At 34.5% G+C, this 21,491-nt stretch overlaps 1 protein-coding gene across 2 annotated transcripts in view; it reads right to left on the bottom strand.

Moving 5' to 3' along the window:
* The window catches only part of LOC143055044 (uncharacterized), a 43,427-nt gene that overhangs the window by 2,532 nt on the left and 19,404 nt on the right, over positions 1 to 21,491 (bottom strand). The window contains exons 1-6 of one of the 2 annotated variants that reach the window (XM_076228186.1): positions 18,741 to 18,812; positions 16,511 to 16,636; positions 15,090 to 15,168; positions 10,408 to 10,589; positions 8,500 to 8,643; positions 1,802 to 2,318 (exon numbers count right to left, since the gene is read on the bottom strand). In XM_076228186.1, coding sequence (XP_076084301.1) covers positions 1,802 to 2,318; positions 8,500 to 8,643; positions 10,408 to 10,589; positions 15,090 to 15,168; positions 16,511 to 16,636; positions 18,741 to 18,743 — 1,051 coding nt within the window. In that variant the 5' untranslated portion in view covers positions 18,744 to 18,812. Of the gene's footprint in view, positions 1 to 1,801; positions 2,319 to 8,499; positions 8,644 to 10,407; positions 10,590 to 15,089; positions 15,169 to 16,510; positions 16,637 to 18,740; positions 18,813 to 21,491 lie in introns of those variants that run through there. The other variant, XM_076228185.1, reaches the window with a different exon arrangement.

Here is a 21,491-nt window from a genome sequence, read left to right as displayed (position 1 = left end):
ATAACATATATATTCCAGATGAACGAAAAGAATAAATTCAGTAGCGGGTGATTCCAAGAGAAGGATCTGTTGGTAGGAACCCCCTTTTATGGACGATCAATACTTTTAAATTGAGACATAATATAAGAACCTCCCCTTTTATCCTGGATTGGGAACCCCCTTTGAAAACGGCTGGATCAGACCCTGCATTTCATTTAAATATATTCTACGCAAATGTATCGTTTGCCTTTGAAGTTTACCCTTATTATATATTGGAAACAAAGAGGGACGGACCCCAACGTTGTTTCGCATTTAGGCCATTGTCTGTTATACTTTTTATAGCCAAATTGCACTTCACCTTGGGATATGATATGATTTTTTTTTTTTTTTTTTTTTTGCCAAATTTGAAATAAAATACAATTTTTGCAAATGGGTCATATAGATAATTATGCAGAATTGAGAAAAAAATATGTTCGTTTAGGTCTTTTAATGCCTTTCAAACGTCAAATATTTACAACTTTAGGGACGACATCAAAAGATCGATGTAAATCAAATAGTTTGGGGGTGGGGGTCAACATTGCTGCAAGTTTTGTTAATCTAAAATCGATTTTACATATATCCCTATTGGTCAATCAATTTTTCCCAAATTAAGTTAAGAGGGGGGTGTGGGGGTCAGTGAAAAAACTATGCAAATTAAGTTTTTATACGCCCGTCAAAATTTTGACGGGACGTATTATGGTATACAAATGTCCGGTGTCCGTCCGTCCGTCCGTCTGTCTGTCCGTTCGTCCGTCTGTCCGTCTGTCCGTCTGTCTGTCCGGCGTAAACATGTCGCACCGTAACTTGAGAACGACATATCCAAATTTCATGAAACTTAACATAGTTGTTTCTTATGATAGTCAAATGATCTGTATACTTTTTGGTGAAAATAAGATTTAAACTTTTTAAGTTACGGCACTTTGTAACTAAAACAGGTATGTGTTTTTTTCACATGTCGCACCGTATCTCAAAAACGATTCTTGATTATGGCTTAAAACTTTAAACACTTCTTAGTTATATTAATCTTAATATCTGTATACTTTTTGGTGATGATTCAAAATTTTATTTTTGAGTAATTGAGTATTTTGTAAAAAAGGGGGAGGGTTTTTTTTACATGTCGCACCATATCTCATAAACGATTTATGATTATTGCTTAAAACTTTACACATGTCTTTGTTATATTAATATAAAGATCTGTATACTTTTTGGTGATGATTCAAAATTTCATTTTTGAGTTATTGAGTATTTTGTAAACAAGGGGGAGGGTTTTTTTTACATGTTGTGCCATATCTCAAAAACAATTTATGATTATTGCTTAAAACTTTACACACTTCTTTGTTATATTAATCTTAAGATCTGTATACTTTTTGTTGATGATTCAAAACTTTATTTTGGAGTTATTGAGTATTTTGTTAAACAGGGGAGGGTTTTTTTTACATGTCGCGCCGTATCTCAAAAATAATTTATCATTATTGCTTAAAACTTTACACACTTCTTTGTTATATTAATCTAAAGATCTGTATACTTTTTGGTTTCGATTCAAAATTTTATTGTAGTGATATTTAGTTTTTTGTAAAAAAAAAACAGGGTTGGGGGTTTCACATGTCCCGCCGTGTCTCAAAAACAATATATGGTTATTGCTTAAAACTTTCTCAGAAACTATTTATGATTATTGCATTAAACTTCCACACAAGACATCGGGCGTATCATGCGCTCATGGCGCAGCTGTTTATTTATCCTTCATTGAACTTTTGATGTCGTCCCTTAATAAATAGATACTTACCGTCAATTTGCTGTTGGGTGAGTCCTTTTACATCCTTTACAGGTAACAGCACATAAGATTCTTTTCTTCGAATACTCTTCTTCTTTTCGGCCATTTTATTGTATATTTGTACTTCATGAACTGAGCTTTGTCTCCTTGTTGTCCTGTTTTTACTTGCGGGTCTACTCGATTGTTCTTTATAATTTGTTATGCATTTTTCCTTGGAATTTCTTTTTGTATATCGGTTATCATCGATAATTTCACTATAATCGTCTTCGTCCGATTTATTTTCAGATTTTACAGAAACATTATCACATGAATCCGACCTTTCAAGTCTTGCAGATTTGATTACCCGTAAAGCTGTTTTAGCTGCGTATATAACTGTCTGTTCAAAAGCTTCTTTTTCAAGAGGGTCTACACCATCCAAGTCTATGCTCTTCCGTCGTATTTCTAATCTTGAATTAATATCATGCAATAAGTTTTCTCCCCTTTTACTAGATTCATTTATTGAACTGTCATGGGATGGTGCTGGTTTTAACTATACAAATACAAAAATAACGATTATAAAGCCACAAATAACAATGTAACACATGTTTTATCTTAAAAGTAACTGAGTGAGATTATCTTTGCAGAAAAGTATTGATTGATTATTGGTGCTTAACGCCACTTTTAGCACTATTCGCTATGCCATGGCGCTCAATTTTCTGAGGGAAGGGAGCTTAAGTACCCCGATAGAACAATCGACTTTCGGCTGTAAAATCGACAATCTTAGTCAACATGATCTGGATCAAATGCACATGCTACGTGTTGGCTGGGTAGTAAGGAATAATTTTGGTGTATTACTTATTTACACAACATTTCTTCTTACTCTTGATACAAAACTTAATGACAAGGAACAGTGCTCTAACGGCTGTTCTTCATTTCAAAGTCACAGACAGTCTTTCATAACAGGACAGTACACATTTTTTTTTATTTGATCGTTTCTTATATTCCTCAATCTAATTTTCCTGTTTCACTGTTCTGGTTATTGTTTTTTTTTTATCTTGTCACTTTGATATTTTGTTTCCCTTCTTATAATATTCATTATTATTCGTTTGATACCAATTTTCGTGCATTTCGTAGGTAAAGGTGAACCACGAAATTAATTTTCAATGAATGACAAGTTTTCTAAAGGCTTGTATATAAAGACTTCGGCAAATCCATGAAATTAAATGTTCACGAACATGCAAGTTTTCTTTCATCCACGAAAATTGGCGCCCACGAAAATTAATGAATCCACAGTATGAGATAACGTGTCAAATGTGAGTGACAACAATGTGCTACAATTATCGAAGAAAAAGAAATGCAAATGAGAACAATTAACAATAACTTACCGGCGATGAAGAACATGCCAGTGTGTGAAATCAGACCGATTTTGAAGGTGTTTGGATTTATTAACTTCTTCTAAACAACCATATTATGTTTTATAAGCTGTAATAAACATTTCAATAAAGACCTTACCCGTGACATTATTCCGGTGTCCAACAGCTAATATCAATTTTAATTATTTTATTCCATTCAATTTTCACAATAGCACTGGGCTACGAAAATTCATATAATTGAAGTTAATTGCAATTAAGTTTATTTTGTTACTTTATTGCTGTGATCACTTATCGTTGTAATATAATATGTTAATCATTTAATTTTAATCTGTCAAAGCCTCATTTTCTCAACTTAATCCCACTTGTTAAATACTTCAGAAGGATTATATTTGATATACACGTACTTTGTAAAAAGTCAGGATTGAACCGTAAGAATCTAGATATGGCAAAAAATTAAAAAACTCCACTGACAATTTAAGTATGGCTCCACCTAACAATCATGCACAGGGTGAACCAGTGATAGTTGTAAAATTGACTTTTTAGGCTTCATATTTAAGCTTGTGGCGTGATTTTCCGTTTATATCTGATAAAAGATGACTGTATATTGACTTTCTTGTAAACAGTCAGGATGAAATAGGTGTCATCTTCATAGCAAAAACGTCTATAACTCTGTTCTCTGCATAGTTTAAACATATTTATTTATAGTGGATTGGGAAACAAGTTTTGCAACTTATATAAATCCCTTTCCACTCTGCGGGTGCGAGTGCTGCCTTGTAGCGGCATTAGCCTGCTCTTTTTTTTTCGAAATCTACAAGGGTGTCTTTAACGTGCAAGAGATATGGCTCTCTCTTAACACGGGTCAGCCATTTATCGTCCCCTTCCGACGGACTATCATCGTTTTTTCAAGACCATACTCGTAAATGGTGTCAAGGGAGAGCCGAAAATTCAGTCCCTGAAAATTTCATCCCAGATGGGAATCGAACCAGGAACCCTGGTGTTAGTAGTCCGATGAACTAACCACTACACCACGGCTCTCTGCATAACATTTGACTCCTCAGAATGTTTTACATGTCCTTTCAATTGTAGATTGGTAAAGTAATAAGGAAAATAACTATTACTTATTAATTAATTACATGTAAGAACCATTACTTTAAAGGCACTGGCGACTTTAAATCCGATGTCTCGTGTAAAGAGAGTGCCACGCTCTTTGCACGCTAAGAACCCTTGCAACAACTCTTTGAGGGCCCGTAGGTGCCTAGTTGCAAGGCAAAATTTCTGTCCCTATCCAATATACTCTCATTTTCCAGTGGCAGCCCAAATTTCCCCGACCATCATCCCAAATGTCCTCCATTATGACAACCTACCTATTGTATTTATTGTGAACTTGTTCTCGTCCTGAATATGCATGAAATATTTGCCACTGGACGTTAAGCAAACAACAATCAATCAATCATTTATATACAGGCACTGGCTATGATCACCCGCAAAATTAAAGAATAAGATATATAAGTAATTTAATACCTCCACGAATTTCCACTACTAGCATTTATATTTCCCGATTAAATAAAAAATAGTTCGGCAGTTTGTCTAGGAAATTATTTTATGCTTGTAAACGTAGCCAGAGCTTCTCTTAATATGTGCTAGATAATTAGATGTTTTTTGTAGATTTGAGTATGTTATTATGGTATTTCATTGCTATTTATCTGTTAAAGAATAAGTTAAAGAATAGTAAAATTATACTGCAATTAGCCAACTATAGTACAAATAACAAGTACAATACATACACAAATTATCCTGCAATTAGCCAACTATAATAATTGAACAAATAACAGGTTTACACACATTTTCTTGCTTTTTGTGTACATGTGCATGTACAAAAAAAATCTCCTGTTATCCCGCTTCCATGTTTCCATGTTGAGCAAATATTTCTTTTTCCGTACTAATTCATTACGGGGCCCTCTTCGCGGTCCGTACCCCGTTTAAACCCCCGCCACATAAAGTATGTATGTGCCTGACCCAAGTCAGGAGGCTGTTATTCAGTAGTTGTCGTTTGTCTATGTGTTAAGCCCTGGTCACAATAGTTCGTACGATTTTTTGTCGTGGAAGATCTATAAAATAGTTGTCGTGGCACTGTCGTGCAAAAAGTCAAAATAATATTTCGAGTGGTCACATCGATCAGCTACATGTACGACATGCCCACGATGGTTCCACGATGGGTACAAGATAGAAAAAAAATGGAATTCTACTGTCGTGGGCTTGTCGCAAGTCGGTCGTGCGCAGTCGTGCGACAAACGTACGTTTTTCATGTATTGGGATGCGCGTGTGAGTGTCGTGTTACTGTCGTGCCATTATCGTATGACTGTTGTGTAACTGTGTTGCGAGTGGCGACTCTCAGCAAACGCTCTTGAAACATGCCAGACTCCATCCGCATGAATCCAACGAAATCACTGGCAGATTCCCATTCCAACTCTTGTATCAGTGTACTATACTGCCCCAACATCAGGCTCCGTTCCATCCATGGCTTAACCCACCAACGTCGGGCGTTCATATACTGTTCCCGGGCTCAAATAAATGCTAACTTGGCTATATGTTGCTCTTGTTGGGAGTCCGACAAGGCGCCTATTCAACAGGGTCGAACATAATCGTTCTGGTGAAAAAGCCATCCTCTTTAAACGGTAGACGGTATGTTTTTCCAAACATTAATTCCCGCCGAACTGTATTCTTCTTAATAAATGTAAATATGCTGCACGACGAACGTACCACTGTTGTACGACAGACAATCAATGCTATGGATAGTTGTCTCATTGGCAATCATACCACATCTTCTTTTTTATATGTGCGAGCATTGTACGACATTTGGCATTCGTAAGAAAATCGTGCGACTGTATCACGAGTGTCTTGCGACAGTCGTTGGATTGCCGTACGACAGTCCTCCGACGATTGTTTTATTTCGATGGTTTATATTGGTACCCACAGCAATTTATTTATCGAACAACAGTCGCACGACTGTGGTAAGACACTCTTGACAGCCACAAGACAGTGATAGGACAAAAAATCGTAGAGCTCAAAAGGTGCATGTCCATTTTCGTCCCACGACACACGACAGCGCAACTGTCGTTCGATTGCAATTGTCGTACGACGATCAGAGATGACCCACGAGTTGACCAAATGTTATGTCGTGGAGCTGCATAGATGTGTCGTGGGTTCGTTTTGACCAGGGCTTTACATGTTTGTTTTTCGTTCATTTTTTTGTACATAAATAAGGCCGTTGTTTTTCTAGTTTGAATTGTTTTAAAATGTCATTTTGAGGCCTTTTACAGCTGAATATGAGGCATGGGCATTGCTCATTGTTTAAGGTCGTACGGTGACCAATAGTTGTTAATAACTGTGTCCTTTGGTTTCTAGTTGAAAGTTGTTTCAATGGCAATAGTAACACATCTTTTTTTATATGTAGATTTCTTTGATTGATTAATTAAAGAGACAAGGATTTAGATTTTAAGACCTTAAGTTTCAAGTGAGTAAATTTAAAGATAAAAACAATATATCAATATTGTCGGAAAATATAAAATTTTGAATTCGCTGCGAAACAGGGGAAAATCTCGGCAGAGCCTCGCTTTTCGTCCAGTTTCTAAAGCTCATTAAAATAAATCTTATATTTTAAGACAATGTACATTCAGTGTATATCGTTTGTTTGTTAAACACAAAATGTTCTTAGCTTTATTTAGATAAGCTACAAACTAACAAATACATAAGTTTTAATTGAATGCATAAAACATTTACAGCAATATAAAAAAACATTATCATGCAAGTAACCGACATAGACAGAAGCTACATGTAGGTTAAAGTAAGTGAATAACAAGCATGAGAAAACAATACAGACATGGTCCGAGACCACCATTGTCTGTTCACAAATATAGTCCCTAGTGTTGACAGTGGGTTACTTGCCATTAATTTATATACCCCTTCCAAATTTATTTCTCCATGTGTTATGCCTCAAATTGCAAGTAGGGGGGGGGGGGGGGTGAAATTACACTGTAAAAAAGTTTGGGTCCAGAATTTTAAAGGAAAGTAGTGATTTGGTCCAGGTAAAAAAGGTTGAAAAATAGCACTTCGGAAGCTGTCAAAAGATTTCAAGACGCCCTAAAGATAAAAAAAGAAGTTTAACTATAATTTTGATATAATCTGTCCCAAAAGTAGTACAACACACTGTAAAAGTTTCTTTGAGAAAGCGCAGGTGGGATCTTTTTTATTTTCATTTATGTTCTAAAAGAAATGCACTACGAAATAATTGTGGTCTCGGACCACATGCTATTTCTCAAACCACGCCTTTGTACAATGTATTTAATATTCATAGATAATCAGTTCTGTTTACATGTACGTTCTAGTTCCCAGAATTGATCTCATTTTTTCATCTCGTAGAGACATAACTCGGGAATGTTACATGTAAATATACATATATATTTTGGTTAAATTGAAATCTGTGAAAAAAACTAATGAATAGGTAGGGGTAGTAGAGAAATTTAGTGTTAGTTTAAACTCTTTTAAATATCGGGGCAATTACACGTTGAAAATATGCCAAACATCACTATATTTTAACCTTTAAAAAAAATAGTAGTACATATGAACTTTCCATTCTATAATTTCATTTTTTTTCTTCAAAACTTCATAATAAAAGTGGTACAGTTTAAGCCGTAAAAAGGAGTTCCTATGGGAAATTGTATTGTAGATATTTTTAGAAATGCAACCTATAAGAGAGCAAATTAACATAAAAGAAACAGAGTGAAATAAATGAAAGCATATCTTCATGAAGAACAGCAACCATTTCAGGAATGTATAAGACTCTGGATATGAGAAAAAAAAATGTTCTCCGACCTGAAATGGTCAGGAAGACTGTTCCACAATGTAGCAGCAGCAAATTTGGAATTGTTATTACCGTACTAGTAGTTTTAGTATGTCGGAGTATTCAATATCCAATATCTGGAAAAGTGACGAATTTAACCAACTTATAAGCATTTTTGTAAAACATCTTATTTACAATGAGCAAATATAAAATTGTAGAAAATACCAATTGATTGATTGTTGTTTAATGTAACTTCGGCACTACATGTATCATGTTACATGTATTGTATGGCAGTTTGTTTTAATTGTAGAAGGAAGACAGAGATCCAAGAGAAAACCACCGACCTTCAGTAAAAAAACTGATAATCCTAGCTAATTGAAGATGGAGATCTGGCGGATTAGAACTCACAAGCTTTAAGTGTAGACAGGCTAGTGATACAGTAGTAAAACTACTTATACATCTTCACAGTCCACTGAGGCCCAGTGGATCACAACATTTTTTAAGATATGATTATTTACCTTCGTAACAAGGCATCTAGCTGCTTCATCTATATTTACATTTTCTTTCGCTGACGTCTCAAACCATCCAACAAAACCATTTTCTTTACAGAAATCATCCATCTGAGAGACATTGATCTCTGGTCCTTCCTTGGCTTGATCACACTGACAAATAGATATACAATTAATATAAGGTCAATACCTGGAAAATATATTTTTTTTATGAGGCTGAGAAACTGGGAAAGGGCGAGGTTCTACTGAGCCCTTTTCCAGTTTTGCGCCAAGTATAAAAAAGTTTATATTTTTATAGCATTAACCTAGCATTGGTTTTATACTGCAACTGAAATCAAACATTGATAGCTTTTTAAATCGTAACACAAACGTCAAACTTAGTTTCATCCCTTAATGGACCCCTGATTGTGAAGAAAGTGTTCCATGATGAAATCAGGGTTATGATCCACTTCCGCTCTCTTCACTCTTGACGGATTGAGATAAACAAGGTACAAATTTTTATTGGCTGCAGTAGAAACTCGCTGCATCTAATCAAAAAGCGCCTGTAACATGATCACGTGTAGATGTAGAAAGTGTTTTTTTTTTATTTTAAACAATTGCCATGTGTTTATTGTGCAACAAGTCTTTACATCACTAAACTTCGACTATATTTAGTGACAACAAGAATGTTTTTAATCAACTATTAGAAGTTCCTGTGTATGTTTCATACACAAATGCATGAATGTTGACGTATATTTTCGTTTCCACCTTTACCAAGGGTGTAGAATCTAGACGCTAAGTAAGGTATGTTTTTACCTCCAAATTGAAGAGTTGAAATGCTACCATTGGTCAAGAATAATGAATTCAGAATGGGTGCGACTTAAATCTTCCGATAGATGGCGCAACATTGATTTTTACAAATGTTGGTTTAATCTTCCAAGGGTGAAGACAGCGGGAGTGGATCGTAACCCTTGACTAGCGAAGATGTGATGAAATTAACATTATACAAAATATAACTACGTTACCATATTTAGGAAATATACACAGGTAGTTGCAGTATAAAAATAATTCTTAAATGGAAGCATACATGTTTGTATCAGATGCCCGATTCATAGAAAAGCACAATTAGCTTGCTGAAGAACAAAGGTACCATTTATATTGATGGTAGTTTAAAAAAAAATTAAAATATATTTCCACCGTGGTTGCATGATTCTATTCTAGTTTTGAGATATACGGATTTCAAGTAGAAAAAAAGGGGTCTTGTCCGATCCAAGGTATAGCTTAAGTCTTGAACATTTTCTACATACAATCAGGACACCAATATGACCGTAACATCAAAAACTTTATGGAATTGCAGTTCATATTTAGATGTAAAAATTAATGATAGGAATGTGTTTATTCTCTTTGATGACGCAATACTTAAAGAATAGCTAATCGAAGAATTTAAATATAGTAAAATATATAACAAGTGACCAAGCAACACAATAATTCACAAATGCGTGTAGTGCTGGAGGCCTGAGTAAATTATCAGTGTTGTTCGGTCACAAGTATTTTATTTTTTTCATTATTAAAAATACCCATTGACAATGAAATAATAATAATAAAAAAAAACTAATCAAAGAATTAAAATATCGAAAATATCCAACTCGTGACAGACCTACACTGATAATATAACAAGGACATATGTTTGTGAAGGCTGTATATTGACCTATATATATAGTTACTATGATCTTACTAAATATTTGAAAGCTGGTGGAGTGTTATCGTGAACCCAGATCTAGATTAACCCCACTCCTTTATGAATCTGCATGTATATGATGCATGCATACTATTTACTAGTGTGCCTTCAAGTTTGGCTTCACAGTCCCCCCTTTTTTCAAATCCTGGATCTGCACCTAATAACACATCTTATATTTTCAGGTGACATTATATACTTACTTTATTTGCCAGTAAAACACATGGTACAGGCGTTGAATCTGGTAGTGTTACTTTACTGTCTAAATCTGCTTTCCATTTAATGACAGCATCAAAAGTTGATGGTTTTGTAACATCGTAAACTATAAAACAGCCACTAGCTCCGTTATAGTAAACACGAGTCATGTTACCGAATCGTTCTTGACCTACAAATAGAGACAACAAAAATGTCAATATTTTATTTGTTCTGTGACAAAATCCTTGACAGAGTTTGCAGTATTGCCAATTTCATAGATGATTGATGCTTGCATGAGCAACTGAAAGGAAGCCACACGTAGAATAGGAACTCATTGCTTACTCTTCAATGACACATGGATTCAACCACGGTTTTAATTTTCGGTGTGGTTCCTGTTGCTCAGTCTAAAGTTTTCTATATAGTGTTAGGGATCATTCATCTTTTCGGGTTTTTTTTTTTTGCGTGTTTTCTTCTTTGCCTTATGAATTTATAGCTTCAGCCTATTCATTTTCCATAGATATAGGAAGATGTGGTATGTGCGCGAACGAGACAACTCTCCATCCAAGAAACAATTTATAAAAGTAAACCATTAAAGTTCATGGTACGGTCTACAGCACGGAACTTTGGATCACACCAAACAGTAAGCTATAAAGGGTCCCAAAATTACTAGACAGTGTAAAACCATTCAAATGGGAAAACCAGCGGTCTTATCTATATAAAAACAAGTGTGTCCCTAGAACACGGATGCCTCATCCGCACTATCATTTTCTATGTTCAGTAAAAATGGGGTAAAAACTCTCATTAATTTGGCATTAACATAAGAAAGATCATATCATAGGAAACATGTGTACTAAGTTTCAAGTTGATAGGACTTCACTTTAATAAAAAAATAAACTACCTCGACCAAAAACTTTAACCTGAAGCGGGACAGACGGACGAACGGACGCACAGTCCAGAAAACATAATTCCCATAAATGGGCATAAAAACGAAAAACTTAAAAACCAGTGGCACTGTCCTAATGTCCTAATAAACAAACGACAACTACTGAACATCAGATTCCTTACTTAGGACAGGTGCAAACAATTGCATGGTTTCCATAAAAATTTGTTTAAGATAAAAATAAAAATAATAAACATTGGAACAAAAACCTAAGTTCTGTTTAGTACCCATTTTTCCCTGTTTCCGTAATTATCTGATCCTGTTGATCAATTTTTATTGCATACAACATCAGATGTTAAAACCCATTTATTCTTTACTAACAAGTATACACAAATGTAAACAAAAGTAAAAGTTAAGTGTTTATGTATGGTATGGCTTTGTCTGTGTTGTATGACCTACCATTGATATGTTAATGATTATAGACTACCTTAATTATACATGTTTACAAAACTTTTTCAAACCGTATATGTATATTAATTAAGAATTAATAATAATCATTGTAATAAATTGTTTATAATTATACTGCTCTTTATTAGGGCGTCCTTGATCGACAATATTAATATTGTATTGTATTGTACATGTATTGTATATATATATATATATATATATATATATATATATATATATATATATATATATATATATAAGTCTGAAAATTACACCAAACAGTGTTAGAGTTAGGTTTTTATACTGACAAATTTTTGTCCGTCCCTCAGCGGGATTCGAACTCACACCTTTGATACACTACAGCACCAATCGCTTAGCCTCATGTCCAGCGCTCTAGACCACTCGACCACATCCGCTATATAAAAAATATAACTTCAATAGTCGTAGTGTTACCTTGTCACGGAAGGTGAATCTAGAGATAGACATGCGACACGTGTTTTTTAAGCGTGTGTAGATGTTATATTATTATTTTCATACACAATGTATTTATTATTTGTCAGCAATCTAACTCAACAATTTTTATATATCATATAGGATCATGATTCATTTCATTATACAGTCACTAGAAATAAGTATATTTTACAAACAAGTCTAAACATGTGACAAACCATACAATATACATGTCCACTGGATCTAAGAGTGATATAGATACAAGGTTAATGCAAATATTTAAATATATATATATAAGTCTGAAAATTACACCAAACAGTGTTAGAGTTAGATTTTGTACTGACAAATTTTTGTCCTTCCCTAAGCGGGATTCGAACTCCTTTGATACACTACAGCACCAATCGCTTAGCCTCATGTCCAGCGCTCTAGACCACTCGACCACATCCGCTATATAAAAATATAACTTCTATAGTCGTAGTGTTACCTTGTCACGGAAGGTGAATCTAGAGATAGACATGAGACACTGTGTTTTTTAAGCGTGTGTAGATGTTATATTATTATTTTCATACACAATGTATTTATTATTTGTCAACAATCTAATTCAACAATTTTTATATATCATATAGGATCATGATTCATTTCATCATACATATATATATATATTTAACAAAAAGAATACCCCGCCACATTCTATATGCATGTGCCTGCCCCAAGTCAGATCCCTGTAATTCATTGGTTGTCGTTTGTTTAATATATGTTACATATTTGTTTTTCGTTCATTTTTGTACATAAATAAGGCCGTTAGTTTTCTCGTTTGAATTGTTTTACATTATCATTTTCGGGACTTTTACATGTATAGCTGACTATTAGGTACGGGCTTTGCTAATTGTTGAAGGCCGTACGCTGACCTATATAATTGTTAATGTCTGTGTCATTTTGGTGGAGAGTTGTCTCATTGGCAATCGTATCACATCTTCTTTTTTATATATACAAAGGTACATGTACATGTATATTACACCATTTCGAATTCAATGAGGGTAAAAATCAGTGGTTTTAATGAGGTGCGGACAGGGGGTACCTTTCTCCTTTCTCCTACCCCTTCTCTCCTTTCTCCCGCCTCTCTTCTCCTTTTTCCTTCCCCTTTCTCTTGTCTCCCGCCAGAAAACATGAAAGACTAGTGTAAATGATGCTAATTTTAAAAAAAAATTGTTCAAATGTCAAGTATTTTTGTATGGCCGTCCCCGTCTAGTCCTTTCACAAGATAGAGGTGTTGTTTCTTCTGCTCGAAGAACCTCTATTACTTTTTCACTGACTGTTAAGCTGTCTGTTTGCATTGAATTTGTAAGTCTGATGCACGCCATTTATCGATGTTTTTTTAAAGTATAAACGCAGGATACTGTGTGAAAATACGGGGAAGTTTTGTGACACTATTAGTGCAATTTCTTTGAGAAACCAATTAGTTTTAAAATGGTTGCCGAGAAATGCTGCTTGCAAAATAGAAAAATTGAATTATTTTGGAAAATGATACGGGATTTAATTTATCGAAAATACATAGTACAAGAAGTCGTTGAAAATTAGGCAGAAAAAGATTTTAGGAATGGAATTAACAAAGAAGAAGAATAAAATTATCCTTGAACATTGTTATTTTGGCGCCCAATTTTTCCTATATGTTCCAAGTGTAACCAGTTTTGAATATTATTAGACTGTACAGAAAATATATTGCCAATACAGTAATCGTATATGCGCAGTTTACACAGGACAGCACCATTGGAATGAGAAAAAAAGTTAACAAAAGCCTGTCATTTTTGGGATGTAAAAACTGTGTCTTTTAGTCACAATAATTTCAATTTGTATTGTATCGTCCTAAACATGCCTGAAATATTTCCCACAGGACATTTTACAAACTTAAATCAATCAATTCCGAAATTGTGTTTGAAAATCAGTTCACTCGATCAAATTTTTGAAGCTGAATGTGCACCCTGTTAGTTCGAAATAAAACTAAATCAGTAGAATTATTAGACATTTGCGAAACCAGACAGGGCAATTGAAAACAAACTAACAAACACCATTCAGATCCCGTTAAATAGTTTTTCAATACCTCTCAGTAAAAAAAAACCGTTACTCTATATTAAGTAATGTTATCCCTTTTCTGCCAAATTCTATGCATATCGGTCTACTTTGAAGCAATTTATCTAAAAAAAAAAAAAAAACAAGGATGGTGACATGTGTATTTAAATACGTGCACAGGCTTACAATAAAATCCTGTAAATTGTTAATTTTTAATCTTTCTCCATATATAAGAGATCGTAATGAATTAGTGACGACGTTCGGGAAATTTTTTCGTTATTATGCCATTTTGGGGAATTTTCTGCGACTTTCAGACAAGTGAGAGGTTTGGCTAGCCATAAAACCAGGTCTAATTTACCATTTTCCATATAAGAAAATGTCTGTACCTATTTGGAATATAACAGTTGCTATCCATTTCTTTGATTTTGCTGTTTGATTACGCACTTTTCGTTTATTTTGATTTCCTTTGAGTCGTTTTTTTTGGTTATTTTACGTTTTATAAGCATGTTCTTGAATCTTTCGATTAACTAATCTATTAAATAATTGTTTTCCTGTTGAATTTTAAAGATTTTAATATACATTTTTGTCTCCTTTTTTGTCCCTTTTCTCCTTTCTCCTGCCCCTTCTCTCTTTTCTCACGCCCCGCTCTCCCTGTCTCTCTTTACCCTGTTCGCCCCTCTATAATTAAATCTTTGATAAATTTTACTCAAACCTTCCTAAAAATTTAAAACTATGCTTATATCTATAGATAGTAGTATCGTAATCTGGTGGATATCATACGCACTTAAAAAAGGAAATGCTATCATACCCAAAAGCAGACTATACTAATATATATCAATCACATACCTGCAATCTCCCATAATTGTAACTTTACCACTGTATCATCATCCCAATCTATTACCTTTAATGCAAAATCAACACCTATCTATTTTTGACAGTTAGGGAAAGCAATGTTTCATATACATTCAGTATTAATCAGACGTACTGCTGTGGTTTAAACACTCCTAGTGCAGGTGCATGAAGGAGATTTACTCTTAAATACATACATGTGTATGTCTATCATAATATCCGAATGGCAATAATGTAAAGTGAGAAATTTTCATTGCGGTTTTATTTCAAAAATTTCACGATAAAGATCAAATTTAGAAAATTTCCTCTCAGTTAAGAACGATCAAATCAAAGGCAAAACTAATAGATATTTATCATTAAAAAACGTCTTAAAAAAATGTGTATTCCAATTTTTTAGACGTTTTCATTCTTGCTCAAATTACGGCAATATTCATGTTTTTTACAAAAATGGGTAACGTTGTAAAATGCCTGTACCAAGTCAGGAATATGACAGTTGTTATTCATTCGTTTGATGTGTTTGGACTTTTGATTTTGCCTTTTGATTTTTGATTTTCCTTTTTGAATTTTCCTCGGAGTTCAGTATTTTTGTGTTTTTACTTTTAACGTACCACATTTTAAATTTGGGCAGTATTATCTTTGTGCCGGATCTTCTTTAAGGGAGTTCGCTTCTCAGTTTCAAAGTAATTAACTTTTCAAAACACTCGTTTGTATAGATAGGGGATTAATAAAGGAATCCAAAGAGCACAAAAAATATATAATTTAGGTCACCGTGCTTGTTTTCGAGATATAAGCCATTGACATTTTGGCGGGAAAATATTCTCTCTTGACTTTCATACAATGTAGCTTTATCATTGACAAGTTGAAGTTCTCAAAAACTGTTAAAAAGTATTTAAAATTTTATAAGACTTTAACAGATGGCTTATCATTATACATGTAAAAGATTTACAAAAAGAAAAATGAGGGTCACCGGGCAAATTTTTTTCAAGGCATTCAAATGGATAAAACCAGAGGATTCCGAAAATCTGAAAAAAAGATCTAAAACATGACAAACCAGCTTCCTTAATCAAAAAGTTTGGTATATGTGACAGTTGTTTTCCATTCGTTTGACACTAACATCTGGGTCTCGTTTTCAAATTGCCTAGGAGTTTGGTATTTATGGATCTCTACTTTGTCTTCTCACATATTTGGCAGTACAGGGGCGGATGCAGGAATTTTCGAAAGGGGGGGTGCTAACCCAGGGCAAAGGGGGGTGCAGGGGGGTGCAAAACATATGTCCCGATACAAATGCATTGATCGGCAAAAATAAAGGGGGGGTGCGCACCCCCGGAACCCCCCCCCCCCCCCCTGGATCCGCCACTGCAGTAGTTCACTGACATCAGAGCACAAAACGGCCGACATGTATGTTAATATAAGGATACAGTAGCTTTGTATTGTTCAGAGTATATGTTATAAACGTAACGTGATTTGATGCTGGTTTTCCCTGTGCAAATATCTCCGATCAATAGAAACTTGTATAAGAGCTCTGTTTTCTCCACTGCAGCCGCCTGCAATAAATTCATTCAATTTATATTTCAAATCATCATCAACATGTACTAAAACCTAAAGAATGTGTTAAAGTTGATGCGGTAAATTCATTTATTTGCTTTTGAACCATTTTTTTTATGAATTCATGATACTTGATTGCTTTGGTTCAGTAATTCGAGTGCCCGATTTAGGGGAGACTAAGGGGACCCTCCCCCTTTTAGAGCTACATATGTGGTTAATGTATAGACGTATTGCATGTAAAATTGCAAATGTTGCCTTGTCTGGGTAGGTGAACATTCACCTGGATAAAATCTTAGGAACATAATAGATACTAACCCTACCCATAAGCCCCTGCCGTGCATTTAAAATTCTATGGCATACATGTAATACATGAACACAATTGATTTGACAGAAACTAAACAACACAATAAAAACAAATCATAATCATATTAATCGGTCAATTGATCATGAGACAGTCAGCAGTGGTTTTACAAGATCGAACATCACATTATTCTTATTGATTCTTGCATAAAGGTTTCAACACACATTAGCGTGTATACCGACGTGCATCAGACGTACACATTTATACGTTAAGTGCACGGAAGGACACGCAAGAGGAACTCTAAGCAATCGTTAGACTCACGTTACATATATAAGTTTGAAGTACTTCGAAATGCAAAGGTATACGCTTGGTGGAATTCAAGAATATTTTATGCAGAATGAAATTTTAGCGCTCTGTAACGTATAAAACGCACATGTGGTGTAACAAAAACGTATTCTGACTTTCGACGAAACTTGTTTTGACATTCATAGTGGCATAATTTTATGTCCGTGAATTTGCATATAAGTGCATTTATAAATAGGTACAAAAATATTAAGAGGTGTTCAGATTGGCCCTTGCTATAATGAATTGCCTGTTTTAATTTAAGGGGCATATCTTATCAATACAACATGTAGACCAAATTCACAGCATTGACCAACATTTACCAACACTTACAATTAAATAAAGCATAAGAAGGTATCGAAGACGTCAACGAAAATATTCATTGTAGCAGCCATGGGTATCACAGAGATAGCAGTTCGCATTGTATGAACAATTATTAGTTAAACTTAGAGAAAGGGCTATTTTCGTGCAACGTTTTCTGCCTTTTTATTTCACGTGTTTCCGTGTTTTAATTCAATGTGCGAGCTTTGTGCTTCTCCTTATTAATTTTCCGTGTTTCGTGTCGGTACTGTTTACTTTTCGTGCTTGTCCCGCAATTGATAGAAAAGTCAATAGGGTCTAATTCAAAGTCAGCCCTGATATTGTTTATGTATGGCATGTAATAAGGTCCATCAAAATACTACGAATATTATTTTTTTTCAAATCTGATGAAATTAGCGGATGATAAAAGGTGACCACAGGGTTTTCATGTCTATTAACATGACCTGCATGACTTCAAATTACGATTTTATTTCTCGTTCTTCGAGTTTCCTGAATTTTTCTTCCCTGACGTCTTCGACACCGTGAAGTTATTATTAGGTAAGGTATACTACCCTCCTTTAGAAGTAGCCTTGTCCTACAGACGGATAGATTGATTATCTGTAGGACTAGTCTTTTCTATAGAGGAGGGTAGTTTACATACATGTAACTTAATAATAACTGCACGGTTCAACTACCGATCAGGCTAACCAAAGATATTACCTTTAGCTACACACTCCAAGAAATTGGTTGTAAATAGATATGATGTAGCGCTGACTGTAGTTAATAATATGTGAAAGAAACATGTTTTAATATCTCAAGTCCACACGAATTTTATCAATTTTCACAATAGTATATGTGTAATAGACCAAGGGTTTGTATAGTTGATATACAAATCCTTAAATAAACTAATCAATGAAATTTAAAGGTCAAATTAAAGGCCCAACAACGTGTATAACCTATAAATATATATTTGTTTATAGATGATAATTTTAGAAATATGTCTTTCGCCTGTGACACATCTTCACTAGTTTCACAGAACTACAGACCTCTGCTATGGCTATTTTTATGAAGATAAGAAGGCGTCTGTTTTATAGTGAATCTGGAGGCTGCATACAGGTCTGAAATTCTAGATCTTGACAATATCGATTATTAGTACTTACCATTTCAATCACATGTATCGTATTATATACTGTTTACAATGTATGAGTGTGTACTCTTTAAATATCCTTAATCATGTTAATTAAGACATTTCTTTTCACTGTAGCAGGCAATTAAACTCAAACTTGTCTTCTGTTTCCATATTTATATATAAAATTTAGTACATGACCTACATGTATGTATACAAAATACATGTGTAGTTCGTAATTTCTTTGATAATCATATAGATTGTTAGCATAAGTCTAGAGAGTTAAATTATTTCCCGCGTTGACATGGTTAATACGAATTCCAAAAGTAATATATTTGAAGTGCGAATCCGAATGGCTTTGGGGAAGTAATTAACAATTTATTTTTTACTAACAGAGATTATTTTAAAACTTTAACATACATTATGTATTATTACATGTAGTCTTTTACAATTCTGCGTGCGAAATCGATCCCCCCCCCCCCCCCCCCCACTTTCCTCCTATTTGTATAAAGTTAACTATTCCATACAATCATTGTTCTTTAATTAATCTTTTCGTTTTAAATTTTAGAACAAGATTCGTATTAATTAGGGCCGGTGGTGACAAGAACACTTCTCGGACTAGTACAAAGGCGGATTTAAAGGGGAAGGCAAGTGTCCCCTCTTCATTATTAGGAAATTTTGTTGATAAAATGGTGAATCAATGAAGCATAACTGAAGCGAGCCCCCTTTTAGGCAATCAGTGAGCTCTGACTCCCTTATGAAAATTTCTGGATCTGGCACTTTAATACACTATGTTTTCGTGACTTCCAAGAAGATTTTACCCACCCATGTCATCAATAATTAGGGTGGTACCTAACACTACAGGGAGATAACTGTAAAAATCAGCTAAACGTTTTAATCACATTGAAATGTTCGTGAAATATTAAGCTTCTCAATGATCAGAAATAGTGTTTGTCAAATTGCTATATAACCAATGAATTTTTTTCTGATAAAGTTGTTGATTCAAATTCTTTGAAATTTTTATGTTTGTGTCAAAGGGTCAAAGTAAACATTTTGTCAAAATTTTATGAAAATTAAACGAGCCAAATTAAAATTAGTTAAGGTGTTGGGTACCACCTTAGGAATTAGGAATATCATATGTCGAAGATGTTTGTCATCTATACTATTAAACGAGAAGACCTCATTTTGGGTGTCGCTTCTCCTCCTTCCACAATAAATTAATCATCATGCCTCTGTGTCCTATAGGTAACATGTATAGTCGCATTTGTCATCCATTCTTATGATCATTCAGTTGGGGTTATTTTGGGATAAAAACGAAAAAGAATGCGTCCGGATCTATACTATTAAACGAGAAGACCTCATTTTGGGTGTCGCTTCTCCTCCTTCCACAATAAATTAATCATCATGCCTCTGTGTCCTATAGGTAACATGTATAGTCGCATTTGTCATCCATTCTTATGATCATTCAGTTGGGGTTATTTTGGGATAAAAACGAAAAAGAATGCGTCCGGATATTTTCCCCTCATTGGACAAAACTTTAAGTCAGATTAGACTTCCGGTTTGTGTTTTTCTGTACTTTGAACATACAAAGATTATGAATAAAGTATATAAATTTGCTTTCTGCTGTCATTTTGAGTTCTAGCATGTATCATCCTTGCTTAACGTGTTTCAGTTTGGGTTATTTTGGGAGGAAAACGAAATGAATAATATTTGCTATTTACTATCAATTAGTTTACAGTGGCGGATCCAGAACTTCTCATAAGGGAGGGGGCACTGACTGACCAAAAAAGGGGGGCGTTCCTCTCATGCTTCAGTGATTCCCAATATATATAATCAACAAATTTTTTCAACGAAATGGGGGGAAGGGCCTCCAGCCCCCCCCCCTGGGATCCGCCTATGGTTTATAATCAACGGATATATTTCTGTACATACTTACATGTATACATTTACTATGAATAACTGTATTTGTTATAATTTACTATAAATTCCTTTTCTGTACCTTGAACATACAAAGACTATGAATAAAGTATATAGATTTGCTATCTGCTATCATTTTGAGTTAGCATTCATCATACTTGCTTAACGTGTTTCAGTTTGGGTTATTTTGGGAGGAAAACGAAAATGAATAGTATTGGCTATTTATTATCAATTAGTTTACAGTGGCGGATCCAGAACTTTTCATAAGGGAGGGTGCACTGACTGACCTAAAAGGGGGGCGTTCCTCTCATGCTCCAGTGATTCCCCATATAATCAACAAAATTTATTCAACGCCCCCCCTGGGATCCGCCTATGGTTTACTTTCAACGGCGGTCACTGCGGATATATTTCTGTATACATACATTTACTATGAATAACTGTATTTGTTATGATTTACTATAAATTCCAATGGTTATCTTGGGGGGGGGGGGAGGGGGCTTTTTATTATTCATGGCGTTCACTGATGTATATATATATATATGTAAGTACCTTTGACTTTTGAAACCTCTCCTGAAATTCTCTGTATAGTAATTAAAGTATATATGCATGTTCATAGAGTACAGAAAAACAGAAGGTGTAAAAATCGGTATTTGGAAAATAGGGGGAGGGCAAAAAAATGGGCCCAGTCCCTAAATACCTTTGACTTTTGATACCTCTCCTGAAATTCTCTGTATAGTAATTAAAGTATATATGCATGTTCATAGAGTACAGAAAAACAGAAGGTGTAAAAATCGGTATTTGGAAAATAGGGGGAGGGCAAAAAATGGGCCCCGTCCCTAAATACCTTTGACTTTTGATACCTCTCCTG

This window comes from Mytilus galloprovincialis, chromosome 12, assembly GCF_965363235.1.
Source record: "Mytilus galloprovincialis chromosome 12, xbMytGall1.hap1.1, whole genome shotgun sequence".
Classification (NCBI taxonomy): Eukaryota; Metazoa; Mollusca; class Bivalvia; order Mytilida; family Mytilidae; genus Mytilus; species Mytilus galloprovincialis.
This window is presented reverse-complemented; position numbering and strand designations above follow the sequence as displayed.